The sequence below is a fragment of the Crocuta crocuta genome, unplaced genomic scaffold, assembly GCF_008692635.1.
Source record: "Crocuta crocuta isolate KB4526 unplaced genomic scaffold, BGI_CrCroc_1.0 scaffold30, whole genome shotgun sequence".
Lineage (NCBI taxonomy): Eukaryota > Metazoa > Chordata > Mammalia > Carnivora > Hyaenidae > Crocuta > Crocuta crocuta.
Window position 1 is genome coordinate 8,928,506 of NW_027528345.1, and position 16,853 is coordinate 8,945,358.

At 37.2% G+C, this 16,853-nt stretch overlaps 2 protein-coding genes across 2 annotated transcripts in view; both read right to left on the reverse strand.

Annotated features, from left to right (window-relative positions):
* The window catches only part of LOC144222709 (olfactory receptor 5BS1-like), a 146,205-nt gene that overhangs the window by 45,659 nt on the left and 83,693 nt on the right, over window positions 1-16,853 (reverse strand).
* On the reverse strand, window positions 7,656-8,684 carry LOC144222859 (olfactory receptor 8S1-like). The gene is given in 1 exon segment (XM_077753560.1): window positions 7,656-8,684. A coding segment is annotated over 1 exon segment (1,029 nt).

Consider the following 16,853-nt stretch of genomic DNA (forward strand, 5'->3'; position numbering starts at 1 on the left):
CTACATAGACTATGGAGCTTAACAATAGTTGTGATGAATTAAAAAATGATATAATTGAGATGCAAAATAAAATGGAGGCATCCAATGCATGGATTGAAGAGGCAGAAAGGAGAATAAGTGATTTAGAAGACACAATTATAGAAAAAGAGGAATACAGGTGGGCTGATGCATAGGGGCACATGTACCCAATGTTCATAGCAGCACTCTCAACAATAGCCAAGACATGGGAAGAGCCTAAGTGTCCATCAATGGTCGAATGGATTAAGAAGATGTGGTTTACATGAGAGACTCTTGAATGCTGACAAAAACTGAGGACTGATGGATGTGGGGGGGAGGGGGGANGACAGAAAACTATGTATAAAGAATAAAGGAAGGTATGACAAAAATGACTCATGAAATAGAGAATAGTAATTTTGAGAGAAGTGATGAGAAAGAACTAAATAATAGTTCAGGAATTGGAAAATACAGTACTGGAATGAAAATTTCACTGGAAGGCTCAACATTCTATTTGAGCTGACAGCAGTAAGAATCAGATAACCTAAAGAAAGATCAATAGAGATTAACCAAACGTAAGAACATAAAGAAAATTAGATGAAGAAAAATGATCAGAGCCTCAGAGACCTGTGGTCACTATCAAGTGTTCCAATGCTTGAATAATGGGAGCCCCATAAAGAGGAACAAAAGAGGGGCAGAAAGAATATTTGAAAAATTAGAGGCACTTGGGTGGCTCAGTTGGTTAGGCATCTGACTTGATCTCAGCTCAGGTTCATGAGTTCGAGTCCTATATTAGGCTCCTAACTGGGAGTGCAGAGCCTGCTTGGGATTCTCTCATTCTTTCTTTCTCTTTCTCTCTCTCTCTCTCTCTCTCTCTCTCTCCCCCGCCCCATGCACTCTGTCTCTTTAAAAAAAAAAAAAAAGAATATTTGAAAAAATAATGACCAAAAATGTCCCAGATTTGATGATAAACAACTGACACGTCCAAAAATTTCAAGAAACTTCATCCAGAGTAAAAACTAAAGATCTACATGTAGAAGTACCATAGATAAACTGCTAAAAGTCAAGGCAAAGAGAAAATCTTGAAATAAGCAACTAAAATGACTTACCATATACAGAAGAACCATAATAATACTAACAACAAATTTTTGCAACAGAGACAATGGAGGATAGCAGATAGTGGGACAAAATATTAAAAGCACTTAAAAAAATATTTGTTCAACCAAGAATTCTCTATCTATCTACGGAAAATAGTTTGGAGCTTCCTCAAAAACAGAAAAATAGAATTACTATATGATCTAGTAATTCCACACTGGGTATTTACCCCCCCAAAAATGAAAATATTAATTTAAAAAGATATATACATCTTTCCTTATTACTTATTGCAGCATTATTTATAATAGCCAAGACATGGAAGCAACCCAAGTGTCCATCCATAGATGAATGCATAAAGATGTGATATATATAGAAGATGTGATATATATATATAATAAATATATATATTTATCTTCTATCTATCTATCTACTTATCTATCTATCTTCTATCTATCTAGTATTACTAGATAATACTAGATAAAGTGAAATAAACCAGTCAGAGAAGGACAAATGCCGTATGACTTCACTCATTTGTTGAAATGAAACAAATGAACAAAGGGAAAAAAAAAACAAAAAACAGAAAACCAGCCATTAGAGTTGCAACTGATGGTTGCCAGAGGGGAGGTGAGTAGGGAAATGGATGAAGTAGGTGAAGGGTATTAAAAGTACACCTGTGATGAGCACTGAGTAATGTAGAAAACTGTGGAACAACTGAAATTAATATAACACTGTATGTTAATTATACTGAAATTCAGCAGCATATTAAAAAGAGTATACATCATGATCAAGCGGGATTCATTTCTAGAATACAAGGATGCTTCAACATACAAAAATTAATCAATGTAATATACCGCATTAATAGATAAAGAAAAAAAAACCCATGATCATTTCAACTGATACATAAAAAGCATTTGACAAAATTCACACCCTTTTATGATTAAAGCAATTAACAAAGTAGAAATAGAAAGAAACTATCTCAAATAATGAAAGCCATATATGCAAAATCCACAGGAAATATCATACTCAATGCAGCTCTTTCTGCCCACAAGTCCTGTCCCTGTGCTTTAATAAAACCACCTTTTTGCACCAAAGATGCCTCAAGTATTCTTTCTTGGCCATTGGCTCCAAACCCCAACACTCCACGCCACATCACTACCACATAGATAAATCTCAAAAACATATGCTAAGTGAAATAAGCCAAACATAAAAGACCACATATTGTATAGTTCCATTTATTATTTTTTTTATGTTTTATTTATTTCTAGGAGAGAGAGAGAGAGAGACAGCGTGAGCAGGGGAGGGTCAGAGAGAGAGGGAGTCACAGACTGAAACAGGCTCCAGGCTCCGAGCTGGCAGTCAGCACAGAGCCCGACGCGGGGCTCGAACCCACGGACCGCAAGATCATGACCTAAGTGAAAGTCGGACGCTTAACCGACTAAGCCACCCAGGCGACCCTGTATAGTCCCATTTAAATGAAATGTCTAGAAAAGGCAAATCTGGATCTGGGGGTGCCCGGGTCTGTGGATGCAGATAAGTACAACGGATGTTTGAACATTATAAAAATGTTCTAAACTTGGGCTGTGATGATAACTGCACAACTTTGTAAATGTACTAAAAAATCACAGAATTTATGCTTAAAATGAGTGAATTTTACGGTATGTAAATCATACCTCAATAAAGCTGTTAAGAAAAGATAAATGAGAGAAGTATGAAAGAGACTTGCCTTATGACACTTCAGAATAACCAATATAAAATTTTAACAGAAAAAGACAAATAGATAATTGACTCAGAAAAGAAATCTCAGATATAAATCATAGAATTTAATTATGATTCATATTATTTCTACTTGGTAGGAAAAAAAGTAATGTTGGATAAATACTGTCGTCTCTTTAAAACAATAAAATGATACATTTAGACATCCATATTACATCAAAATATAAATTCCAAATGATTAAATAATTCAATATAAAATAATGCAAACTGGGGCACCTGGGTGGCTCAGTCGGTTAAGTGTCCGACTTCAGCTCAGGTCATGATCTCACGGTTTGTGGGTTTGAGCCCCGCGTCGGGCTCTGTGCTGACAGCTAGCTCAGAGCCTGGAGCCTGCTTCAGATTCTGTGTCTCCCTCTCTCTCTGACCCTCCCCTGCTCATGCTGCCTCTCTCTCTCTCTCAGAAATAAACAAAACATTTTTTTAAAAAAGTTTAAAAAAAATAAAATAATGCAAACTAAGGGGAAAAAAGAGATAATATGTACAACTGAGTAATTATAGCACTTGTCCAATCAAAACAGGACATCTACATGATAACCGGAAAAGGCAGATATACTTCACTATGTAAATATTTAAACTTTTATATGATAAAATAAAAACAAAATAAATAGAAAAGTAACCAATCTGGATGAGTATTTCTAACAGAGTTTGCAAACTACTGTTAATATTGCTAATGGACAAAATATTGCTAGCGGGCAGAAAAACAACACAGAAGAGAAATAGACAAAAGATATGAATGACTAACTAATTTGCAAGAGAGCAAATCCAAATTATTAATAAACACTTGAAAAGAGAGTAACAGTCACTGGTGGTAAGGTAAATGCAGAATAAGCTAAACAGAGAAAACATTCGTACCCATCAGGCCAAAAGTTTTAAACGATCTGTAACACGTATATCTAGAGAGTATACAGGGGAAAATTACACTTATTCATTACTTAGGATATGTGTACTTTCCAGAAAGCAAATTAACAAAATATATTCAAATTAAAATTATATCCACTTTGATATTAGAATCCTGTTCCTGAGAATCCCCTCCATATAAATAAAAGCATCCAAAATGAAAGATTTATATACAAGTTTGTTTACTGAAACATTCATTGTGTCAATATCTGGAAGCAAAGGTAATGTCTGAATATAAGACAGTTGTATATACTATGGCACATGCTTATCATGGAATATTAGGTTGTAATTTGAAAGAATAAATTAGAACTAAACCATTTGACCTAGATTAATATGTCCCTGGTATTGCTGAGTGAGGGAGAAACAAGATAAAATCTGATATTTAAAAGGAGTTTTTAATAGAACAGCAATGAATATGTAAAATGTATATGTATATCTGTCCAGATATGTATGAGCACGTATACATGATTCTATGAGTATGAGAAAGCTATGAAAGAAAATGCATTCAGTTACTGGGTTTCTGGAGAGGGAGGTGATATGGTTGAAGGGAGAAGAGAAACTGGAAAAAGGAGGGGTAGGTAAAGAAAAAAAGAAAAAAAAAGAAGACTGGACCACCATGAAGCACCATACATAAAATAATCTCATTCACATAGTCTCATAAAATTACATATGTCTTTATGTGTAAAAATATTTTGAAATTACTTTTAAAATATCAAGTTCATACTCCTTGGTTGAACATACTTAAAATCATTTCCCACAAATGATCTCCAGAGTTTTGAAATAGAAATTAACAAACTGTTTTAAATGCAAATCTCCTAGTATCTTTTCTGAATCTTTATTTCACCCCAAGTCATGTTAATTTTGGATCCTGGAAACTAACAGAGTAACAAGAAGGCAAGTCATGAAAAGAATCATGTATTTTTCCATTGAGGAAGGATGAGCTTGACTGAGGAAAGTGCAATGGGGGGAACTTTTTTTATTTTAAGTTTTTATTATTTTTAAGTAGTATCTACACTCAACATGGGGCTCAAACTCACAGCCCAGAGATCAAGCATCACATGCTCCATTGACTGAGCCAGCCAGGAGCCCATGTGGGGGTATTTCTGAGTGGCTTGGAGGTTTGGTACTCTGAAACCTCAATTCCTACCAGGTGTCACTGTTGAACCCTTGATCAATTCCCTAATTATACAGATGCAGCCCAATATAATAGTTAATTCTAATAGGGTTGTACTTTAGCATGCCAGAGAATGAACTTCTGAGTTTGGCTTTAGAACATCTCTAAACCATAAGTAAGGGCAGAATTTACAGATTTGAATTTGGCTTGCTTGAAATTATCCTTCAGTATTAATATTCTTATCTCCACATACTAGATGACTAGAGATTCTAGATGACTGCAGCAGCTTCTTATTCATTATAATTTTATTATCAATGGACACATGATTTCAGGTGATCAAGGTGGTAAGTACATTTGCCATCGAATACTCTGGTGAGAATATAAGAGAATTATAAGAATATAAATAGAAGGTTTGCTGTCTTTTGCACCTCTGTCTGTATCACTTTTAAATGCTTATTTATTTTGGGGAGAGAGACAGTGTGAGCAGAGGAGAGGCTGATAGAGGGAGACAGAGGATATGAAGTAGGCTCTGTGCTGACAACAGACAGACTGATGAGGGGCTCAAAGACACAAACTGTGAGATCATGACCTGAGCCAAAGTTGGATGCTTAACTGACTACACAACCTAGCCATCACTCCTTGTATATTAATTTTAAAAACTCACACATTTTACTAGTGGTCAAGTGAAGAACAAACTTCACTTTTTAGTGCCAATTTGAATACCAGTTTGGATTCTTTGGTTCCAACCAACATAATTTGAATTTGGTTCACACTAGTTTAGAAAAGGATGTTTTTGAAAGAATACCAGATTAAAAGAGTATTCATGAAAATGGACTCTGGATTCAGAGTGACTGGTATGAAATTCCAGCTTCATTTGTAAAACAGGTATAATAGTACTTAAGTGATATTAAATTGCTGATATAATTTAAGAGGATTATATGTGTCAAATACTTAATTTATGGTGAGTGTCTTTATTAAAAGTCTGAAGTCTGCTATTGTTATTTTGCTTGTTGAAAAACTTCCTGTGAGGGAACCCAATAAATAAGGTATCACAGGAGATTCTTGGAAGCAAGGGGGCCTGGACAGTATCTTCTTAGGAAACAGGGGTAGAATGACTGGACTTTTGTGGGTCACATGATATCCTAGTGGTAAGGGGAGACAGGGGCCACCATGGAGAGTCCCAGGGAGCTGCATAAAATGAGGAAGGGTTAATATCCCTAAACAAGAGTACAGTGCAGTTGCTGGAGGAAGGGTAAAAGGATGTTGGGCAGGGAAAAATAACAGATGTAATTCACTAAATAAATATATAGATATATAAACAATACCTTGGAAAATTATCTGACCCATTTTTCTTCTCTAAATAGGGCTGACCATGAATCATCCTAATAATAGAGCTTGCTGCATTCTTCTTATTTTTTTCTTAAATAGTTTGTTGCCAAGTTGGTTTCCACATAACACCCAGTGCTCATCCCCACAAGTGCCCTCCTCCGTACTCATCACCCCCCTTTCCCTCTCCCCCACCCCCGTCAGCCCTCACTTTGTTCTCAGCATTGAAGAGTCTCTCATGGTTTGCCTCTCTCCCTCTCTCCAACTATTTTTCCCCTTCTTCTCCCCCGTGGTCCTCCGTTAAGTTCCTCCTAATCCTCCTATAAGTGCAAACATATGGTATCCGTCCTCTGCCTGATTTATTTCACTCAGCATAACACCCTCAAGGTCCATCCATGTTGCTACACATGGCCAGATTTCATTGTTTCTCATTGCCATGTAGTATTCCATTGTATAGTGAACTACATCTTCATGATCCAATCGTCCGTTGATGGACACTTAGGCTCTTCCCATGTCTTGGCTATTGTTGAGAGTGCTGCTATGAACATTGAGGTCCATGTGCTCCTATGCACCAGCACTCCTATATCCCTTGGGTAAATTCCCAGCAGTGCTATTGCTGGGTCATAGGGGAGTTCTATTGTTCATTTTTTGAGGAACCTCCACACTGCTTTTCAGAGGGGCTGCACCAGTTTATATTCCCACCAACAGTGTAGAAGGGTGCCCGTTTCTCCACATCCTCGCCAGCATCTAGAGTCCTCTGATTTGTTCACTTTAGCCACTCTGACTGGAGGGAGGTAGTATCTCAGTGTGGTTTTGATTTCTATTTCCCTGATGAGGAGGATGCTGAGCATCGTTTCATGTGTCTGTTGACCATCTGGATGTCCTCTTTGGCGAAGTGTCTGTTCATGTCTTCTGCCCGTTTCTTCAGTGGATTATTTGTTTTTCGGGTGTGGAGTTTGGTGAGTTCCTTATAGATTTTGGATACTAGCCCTTTATCTGATAGGTCATTTGCAACTATCTTTTCCCATTCCATCAGTTGCCTATTAGTTTTATTGGTTGTTTCCTTTGCCATACAGAGAGCTTGCTGCATTCTTCTTAAGCATGTCTTAAGATGCTGACACATACATATCTTTCAACAGCTGGCATGATGGTCAATCAAGAAATAATCCCTTGTTTCTAAAAACATTTCTTACAAGCTGCATTCAGACCAGTGTTCTATCAGAGAAGGAAATCATCCTTATTCTGTAATTTCATATAGTGAAGTTTTTAAGAACATGTCTAAAAAAGATGTTGCTAAGAATACTAGAACAAGAGAGGGGAGGGGAGGGAGACGGGGAGGGAAGGGGAGGGGTCATGAGGAGGGGAGGAAAAGAAAGGGAGAAACCTTAATTTTCAGTTATAAGATATCTTGTGGCAAAATGGTTTAGCTTCTCTATGGTCCTGTTTCTCTGGTCCACTATGTAAAAGAATTAATATATCTCCTTAACATTCTTCTCATAGTTGTCTTCATTTCCTTGTTCTGCAGGCTGTAGACTAGGGGGTTCAGCATGGGAGTGACCACACTGTATTGCAAGGAGAACATCATTTCCAGATGGGAGCCTGAAGTTGGCAAGAGGTAGCTGAGGAAACCTGAGCCATAGAACAAGATCACAGTAGTGAGGTGAGAAGAGCAAGTAGAAAAGGCCTTGCTTCTGCCTGAGGTACAGCTGATGCTCAGGACGGTGGAGACAATGCGGGCATAGGAAAAAACAATCATAATGAAGGTTCCAAAGAAATGCAAGACAGAGGAGCACAGCAGGAGTGTGAAGTTGGTGGAGGTATCAGAGCAAGACAGAGGGAAGAGGGAAGACAGCTCACAGCTGAAGTGCGGAAGAGTCTGGTCCTCACAATACTCTAAATTGACAGCTAAGAGGATATTGATGAGAGCATCAACAAAGGCCAGGCCCCAGGAACCCCACACCATCCCAACACAGAGTTGGTTGCTCATCAACTGGCCATAGAGCAGAGGGGAGCTGATGGCTATATAGCGGTCATAGGCCATCACAGCCAGGAGACAGGCCTCCGTGCCCCCAGTGGCAAACACAAAGAAGGCCTGAGCCAGGCAGCTCTCTACAAAGATGGTTTTGCTTTCAGAAAGTAGATTCTCCAGCATCTTGGGGACTGTGACAGTTGAGTGGCAGAGGTCCAGGAAGGACAGTTGTCTCAAAAAGAAGTACATGGGCATGTGGAAGTGATAGTCAGCCCTAAACACCAGCAGCATCACCAGGTTCCCCATCAGGGTCAAAAGGTAACTCACCAGAAACAACATGAAGAGCAGAGTCTGACTCTAACAGTCAGCAGCTAACATAAAAAGGATGAACTTACTGACAATGCTGTGTTTTCTCATTGTGAGAAAATATTTACACTGGGAATCCAAGAAAGACATCAGAACTCCTTTTTGCCTCCAAATTACCCCCAATGCCTTAGCCCTCCTGTTCATGTACATTATTTCACAAATGTACTGGAAACTATGTTAAATATTTCTAAGCTGATTTCCTAATCATGACAATAAATTTGATATTCTTAGATGGCAGTCCACCATCCCTCTGTAAGTTCCTTATGTAATTTTGTAGGCCCTCATCATATGCCCCTAGATAGTCCCTTCTTTTATTTTTAAGATAGGTATTAAAACAAGGAACATTTTGTATATTCAGTGGGAATAGAGAAACTTTGTTGATGCAGCAGAGTAAAAGGTTAATAACAGAAGTAAAATCCTTGAGAAAGGGACAATAAATGATCCAGAACACAAGTAGTTTATTCCATAGACAGGAGAAGGGGGGCTTTATCTGTTCTAAATAAGAGGTAAGGTAAAGAGAGTGGGGAGTAAGGCAGTTGGCTTGGTAGACTGTATGGCTAAAATATGAAAGACTTTCCAACTGACTGCAAATTTTTTGATGAAATGTGAGATGAAATTTTGAATACTGTCTACCTACCCACCTACCTACCTACCTACTTATCAGCTATCTTATCTCATCTATTTGTGTGTGTACGTGGTGTGTGTTTTTAGTGCTGAGGGATTTTGATGATCTAAGAACACAAAACTCAGGTACATCAAGTGGAAGACTTATTAAGGGAATGCAGTAAGATTAACAGGTGATATATTTGCCTATTTGAGATTTGAAGACGAATATGAACAAGTATGTGATTATCTCAGTAGTATTTAGCTGCTTAAGCACACGTATAGAGCAGAAAGAGATTTGGTATTAAATGGGTTTGGTTTTTTCCAGGAATAGGCAGTGACAAAGAAAAAAAAGGTAAGGAAGTAAAGCATGTTTGCAAAGTGAAATCAATCAGAGAAACAAGGCTGTATAAGGAATTAAATGGCGAACATGCAAAAGATTATGGATAGGGAGGTCACGTATCTCATGCACAGCTTAAACCACACTCTGCTCCTGTCAATGTCTCAGCCAGCTTTGGAAGTCCACATGCTGACCAACCTACATTTTTACATTCTAAAACTTGTCCGTGTTTCAGCAACATGCAGAAGAATGGAACTAGATCATTTTCTCACACCATACACAAAAATATACTCAAAATGGATCAAGGACCTGAATGTGAGACAGGAAACCATCAAAACCTTAGAGGAGAAAGCAGGAAACAACCCTCCTTGACCTCCACCGCATCAACTTCTTACTTGACACATCCCCAAAAGCAAAAGAATCAAGAACTACTGGGNCTTGTCCGTGTTCTTCTGCTTTGTTCTGACACACAAGACTTGTAATCTCAGACTCAGGATAACTACTCAAATGCTGTCCAAGTCTATCCCATCCTGGCCTTCTCCTTCTAACTCAAGACAACTGGTCAAGGACTGAGATCTCTTCCCTTGAGTGTTAACCAAGCACTGGATGACTATATTCAATTACCCATCTAAATAACCAGCAGCACCAGGTGATGGCAACTATATATACTTTGTGAGTTCCCCTGACAAAATATTCATATCCAGGAAAATTATTTTGTCCAGGTAGTATTGAGAATCTTGTATGAAGGCAGATTTGGCTTAACCAACGGAACCACCCAGGTACCCCATATTAGAGCAGATTTGGGAAGAATTCTATTGAAAATTAATATTTGTAGTGACATATATACTGGCAATAAGAAATTATGAATTATGTATACTCTTTTTCCAACATATGCATATTTATTTCCAGTTGTTTGAGGAATGAGTTATGAAAATAATGACCGAAATTTTCATACTTCACTCACTAGATCTAATCACAGTTGGGTTCCTGCTGCCCAGATCACCACATTATCTCCACTCATTATATCCAGAGGATATGGACAAAACAGCTGGTAGAGAACTGAAGCATAAAATCCTTTGTTAGGCAAAAGGCTCATGATACCCAGGGTATGGAAGAGCAGGAGGTGCTATGCCTCTGTGACATGATTTTAGGGCAGTACAAAGAGAAGCTCCTTTCCTTTCTCCCACCTCCAAATAATTGTCTTATTAACTGTAAAGGTTTCTATGAATTATGTGATGAAGTTTATCCTTGAAACAAAGTGAAAATAGGATAAGCTTCCATGTGTATTTGCACACATAAAATACAATGACAAGAAGAAAAGTTGCCATCAGGGGCTTGACTTCCACAGAAGTGAAGCATTAGATTTCTTTTGAAATCTGGTCTGAGCCACCCAGGAACCCCTTCTTCTGTTGTTTCTAAATATAAAATGTCAACAACTTTGGAAAACATGATATAGTAGTTTTATTGCCAGATATTAACATCATTAGAGGGAGAGAGTTAATTGGATCCCATTCAAGGGAAAAACAGCTAAGGGCTGGTCAATGCAGAACGAAATATGAAATAACTTTATTTTATAATGTTGATCAGACAGTATTAGCTGAGAACATTAATAAGTATATTAATGAGAAGGAAGCAGGAGAAAGTGGTCTAGCATTTTAATGATTTTAAAAGACAAGCTTGATCACAAAGGAGCTTAAAGCCCTGGTTTTATGAAGAGGCATCTAGTATGAGGGGAAGAAAACACTAACACCAGAGTTAAGCGGGTATTGGAGATAAGCATCTCCTAGCTCATTTTTGCCCAGATTGTGCCACAATCCTGCCCCACATGTCACAGGGGTAGTCCATCTGAAGATTATTGTAATGCAGATAAAGGATTTCTCTGAAGCTCATAAGACTGGTTGATGAGAAGACAGTTTAAAGCATGAAGAGTGGAAAATATGCTCCTAATGTCCTACCATATCCCCTCTGTGATGCTTTCAGATGGTGGACTCAGCTTCTCCAACATAAAATAAGGGCTTTATGCCTAAGGTTCAGTAAGTGTAGCACAACGTTGCCAACATCCTGCAATTTAGACAGACGTGTGTGGTGTAACCTGATTATGTCACTTATTAGCTGTTTAGTTTTAGTGATAGTTTGGTCTTTTAAATTATAATTGCTCCACGCATAAACTGAGTACATTTGGGGGAAATAATACATGTCTTATATTTGATTAAATTGGCTTATACATGAAGAGCAGGAAACAGGACTTCTGATCTACTGTAAAGGTTAATGAATCCCTGGAAGAAGAAGACTATTTCAGAGTAACAGACTGAAGCACGTTAGGGAAGAGATAATATGAAGCCATATTGCAGAAGAGCTGGCTCTAGATGTAGGGATAGTGTCTAGACTTGAGAACAGTAAAAAGATGACAGAAATCAAGGGAAAGCTAGGTCTCTTAGGAAACAATAAGAGAGTAAGGGAAAAAAGAAGCATTTCAAGGAGTAGGTTAGGAGGAGACAAAATCATTAGAGGACTCAGAGGAACATTTCCATACTCCTGAATCCTCTTAGTGGAGACATTATCTTGGAGTTTTGAATCAACAGGTGGAGGGATCAAGTGATATTCATTAAAAGAAGATGTAACATAGCTTCCCAGCTCTGGGAATAGACATTTTCATGCATTCTCCTCTGTAACTCTACATATTTTACTGATATAATTGTCTGATCAAAGGACTCTGATACTCCACCAATCAAAAGACCAGTTGATTTAGGGTAAATTAAGGATCCCAAGGGACGGGCTCAATAATCTATATTCCTAGGAGTTACAGCTGAAAGCTACAGTCCAGACTCAGTTGCTAAGAAGCCTGATGTTTTAAAAAGACATTAGGGATTTTCTCATGTGTGACCTTTGCAACCTGTAAACCGAAGCAATTAACTTGAAATCCTAGATGTGCTCTCTTGCTAGTCTGGGAATTGAAGAGAGGCAGGGTTGGAAAAGAGAATTTGGAATCTTTTCCCTCAGGAGCATAGAGGTCATATGGACCCTCAGAGAATTTGTCTAGGATCTGAAAAGAGATTCACAGCTAACCTCCAGATTATCATCTCATATGTGTATGAGATGATTTTATTTATTCAATTGGGTTTAATATTAATCAACATTAATATTAATCAAGTGAAGTAATTTTTAAACCTTTTTAAATAATTTAAATACTAATCTGTATCTTATACAACAAATACACAGTCATGGTAAAGAATATAAGCAGAATGTAATTTTCAATAGCTTTCCTATAATCTCTAGTATTCTTACCTCACCTCAAAGATCAAGGAGTCAGAAGGGGAGAAGTTTCCAGTTGTTAAAGATATCTGGTCTAATTATATCCAATAACTAGAGAAATATCCATAGGAATTAGTATGGTGTTAGCTATATATGTGTATATGTATGTGTTTATATATAAAACAAATTATATACATGGATATGTATATATACTTTTTAGTTTTTAAAAAAGAAATGTTTAAGTATAAAATAAAAACTAATAAAAATGATTACATACAGAAGGATGGAGAAAACAAACAGGGATGGGGAAAAAACGGAAGAAAGTGACGCTATTTTTAATGTTATTTGTTATATAGTATTGATTTCTGAATAATCTATTTTACCAAATAAAAAAAGATTAAATTCAAAATTCTAAAATTAAAAACAAAACTAAAACAAATGAGCCTAGCTATACATCAAAGAAATGATATAACCACTATAGAAAAGAATTACTTCAACTGACCTGAGATTATAGGATTTGGGTAGGCTGTTTCAGTGGGAGAGACAATTCACTCAGTAGTCTTATTGTAAGCAATAACATTGGTATTGTATTTTGAAACTATTATATGGATATTTGAAAGATAAAGCAAATATTATGCTACTGTTGTTAGGAATATTTATTTATTCAGCACAAGAGCAAAGTGACACAATATAGAATCAGAGAAATAAAAATTTTTGCAATCTTAAATTTGAATTTGAAATATTTATGAACATGTTACCCTTTGATTTACTTTAACTGGCTCTGTCTATTGAAAAAGCCTAGAAGTATTGATAAAGTAGTAATGATCACCTATGGTATCCTGACTTTGGCTTCTAAATACCATTAAAGGAAGCAGAATTCCTTAGAAAAATGGCTGAATATAGGTTTAGGGCAAAATGTGCACATAAAAAATCTGAAATTTTTTTGTTGTCAGAAAGTAAAGGCAGCATCCAACCAATTATGGTCGTCAGAAGTGATGGGATACAAGCATCATCACCTGCACCCACTGATCTATTTTGTCATCAAAAAGTAGGATAACCAAACATCATATTTCTGATATAATGCAACATGAAGTTCACAACCCCATTTATGAAGATTTTCAGAAAGGACTCAAATCTTTTCTTATGACAAAATGTGGGCTCAGTGGACAAGGTAAGTAACAAAACTAGGAAGCAAATTGGCTAAATCCAGAATATAGATATTCCACAGGAAAACTGTATCGACTTTTTCAGCAACTTAATGGCATATATGCTCAGGAGCTGTGAAGACTCCTGCCTTGGCAGTGGAGTACACTTGCTGTGGCACACATGACAGCCCTAGTTCTCTTCTTGAGTAGAGAACTTCTTGAGTAGGAACTTGATCTCTTCCTGAATCCATCAATTTTTCTACCATTTAGCTTTGCTCTCAGGAATATTCCTTGTTCCACTACTTTGCATGTCTAGATCTGAGATGAGCACTGGAGAAAATGTCCTTCTTAGCATCTTCATAGCTTTCCCTGCCTGCTTCTCATTGGGCTTCAAGAAAATGTAGAGTTTTCTTTAGGGATCGATCAAACATTGATTTTTGCAGGGCAGGCTTCCAGTAGGTTCTCTGTGTAGGTAATCATAGTTATCAATCTTAAATAGCCTTGATTTTTAAGTCTGAAGACACTATTATCTTAATCTTACCAAGCAAGCCCACTTTCCCATCATTCCCCTTATTAATCAGGCCACTCTGAGGTTGTCTGAAGCATTGGGTTTGAATGAGAAACAAACACTCAAAACCTTGTTTTGCCAGTATGTTTTCGTCCTTTTGTGTGGAAGAAATTTAATTTTATCTCCTATGATGGCTGTTGCATCAAAGCCAGTGTTTATAACATTATCAGTTTCAGATACAGGAGCAGTCAACATTTCACTCCTTTAAGACTCTAAATTACACAACTCTCAGTTAATATAGACTGTTAAAACTGCAGGCAAAAATTAATTTGGTAGACTGTATTTCCTTCCATTTCTGCTTGTGGGCAGAAGTTCTAGCCAGAATTGATCTCTCATAAGACTCTGTTGAAATGGGAAGAAGGTGGTCAACACCCACCAATATCCTGTATTTTTACTATCATTTCCTCTAATGTTATGTGGTCAAGCAAGCCTGTGGGCTGCCTTTCAAGGTATCATGGATGCAACTTTGATCAAATAATTTCTTACAACTTAACTAGGGTATTGAATTTTCTAGTATTCATTTTCTAAATCCTTACTGCCTGTTGCTTGACTGCTTGCACCAAACCCCACATATTATAGGTTTTGTTATACAGAGCACTCCACTTCCTAGAATCAAATTCTATATTCTTTAGGATAAAATTTATTTACAAGTATCAGAGACCAAAATGATAATTGCATAAGCAACACAGAATTATATTTTTGTCACGTAAAAATCTGGAGGTATTCAGGGTTGCTATTATGGCTCTATTGACTCATCTTCAGCATCCCAGCAACTTATATTTTTACTTACATGAATGGCCTCCATTCCCAAAGTCATGTAGTAGACAACATGGGTATTCCAGTTCTTGCAGTCTTGCAAGTAGTAAGGAAAAAGGGATAAGAAGGAAGTGGAAAAAGGCAAGAAACAATACTCTTTCAAGGATGACTCCTTAAAACTTTTACGTTATACCTCACTGGTCTGAGTTTAATCACGTGGTCACACATGGCTGCAAGAAAGACTGGTTGACGAATTATTCTGCATATAGATGGGCTTAGATAAAGAACTGTAATAATTATGTGGTGACGCAAAATAGAGATAATAGAAATTTGGTGTCAATGAGCAATCTCTGTAGTACTGTTAATGTAAAATGAGAAACAATAATCAGAAAACTATATACAAATATCTATTATTATTAATATTGACACAAAAATTCTGAGTAAACTATTAGTGAATTGAACATAGCAATGTATAAAACTAAAATTCAGTATGACCAAACAAGGATTAATGCCAAAATATAAGGATGGCTTCATATTGTTAAGTTTACTAACAAAAACATTACAACAAGATGGCCTATTGCTTCCGTTAGTTTGACTATCTTTAGATAGGCTTTTTCCTGACTCTAGAAGCCCCTGACTTCTCTTTTCTTAAAGCATTTATTTTAGAAAACTTGTCAACATATATCATTTCTCAACCTCTTTGAAATGTAATCTTTTAAAACGCCTTTTACCAATTTTACAACTCAGGAATGTCTTTCTGAAAGACCTGGGAATATCTCTTTGTGGTATTTTTGGGTTTTTTTTTTAATAGTTTATTATCTAGCTGGTTTCCATATAACACCAAGTGCTCATTCCCACAGTGCCCTCCTCCATGCCCATTATCCCCCTTCCCTTACCCCCCACGCCCATCAGTCCTAGTTTGTCCTCAGCATTCAAGGCTCTCTCATGGTTTGCTTCCCTCCCTTGCCCCCTCTATTTTCCCCCCTTCTTCTCCCCCACGGTCCTCCATTAAGTTTCTCCTAATCCACCTATACATGCAAACAATGGTATCTGTCCTTCTCTGCCTGACTTATGTCACTCAGCATAACACCCTCAAATTCCATACATGTTGCTACACATGGCCAGATTTCATTCTTATTGCCATGTAGTATTCCACTGTATGGTGAAACACATTTTCTTGATCCATTCGTCCGTTGATGGAACTTAGGCTCTTTCCACGTCTTGGCTATTGTTGAGAGTGCTGCTATGAACATTGGAGTACATGTGCTCCTATGCATCAGCACTCCTGTATCGCTTGGGTAAACNCTTTTGTGCCAATACCTTACTATCTTGATGCTTACAGCGTTGTAATAGAGGCTAAAGTCTGGGATGGTGATGCCTCCAATTTTGGTTTTCTTCTTCAATGTTACTTTGGCTATTTGGTTTCTTTTGTGGTTCCATACAAATTTTAGGATAGATTGTTCTAGTTTTGAGAAGAATGCTGNATTTTAAGAAAGTTCCTTTTATCCTGACTTTCTTGAGGCTCTTTAGTAAGAAGCGATGCTGTATTTTGTCAAATGCTTTTTCTGCATCTATCGACAGGATTCTATGGCTTTTATCTTTTGTTTTATTGATGTGATGTATCACATTGATTGATTTACAAATATTGAACCAGC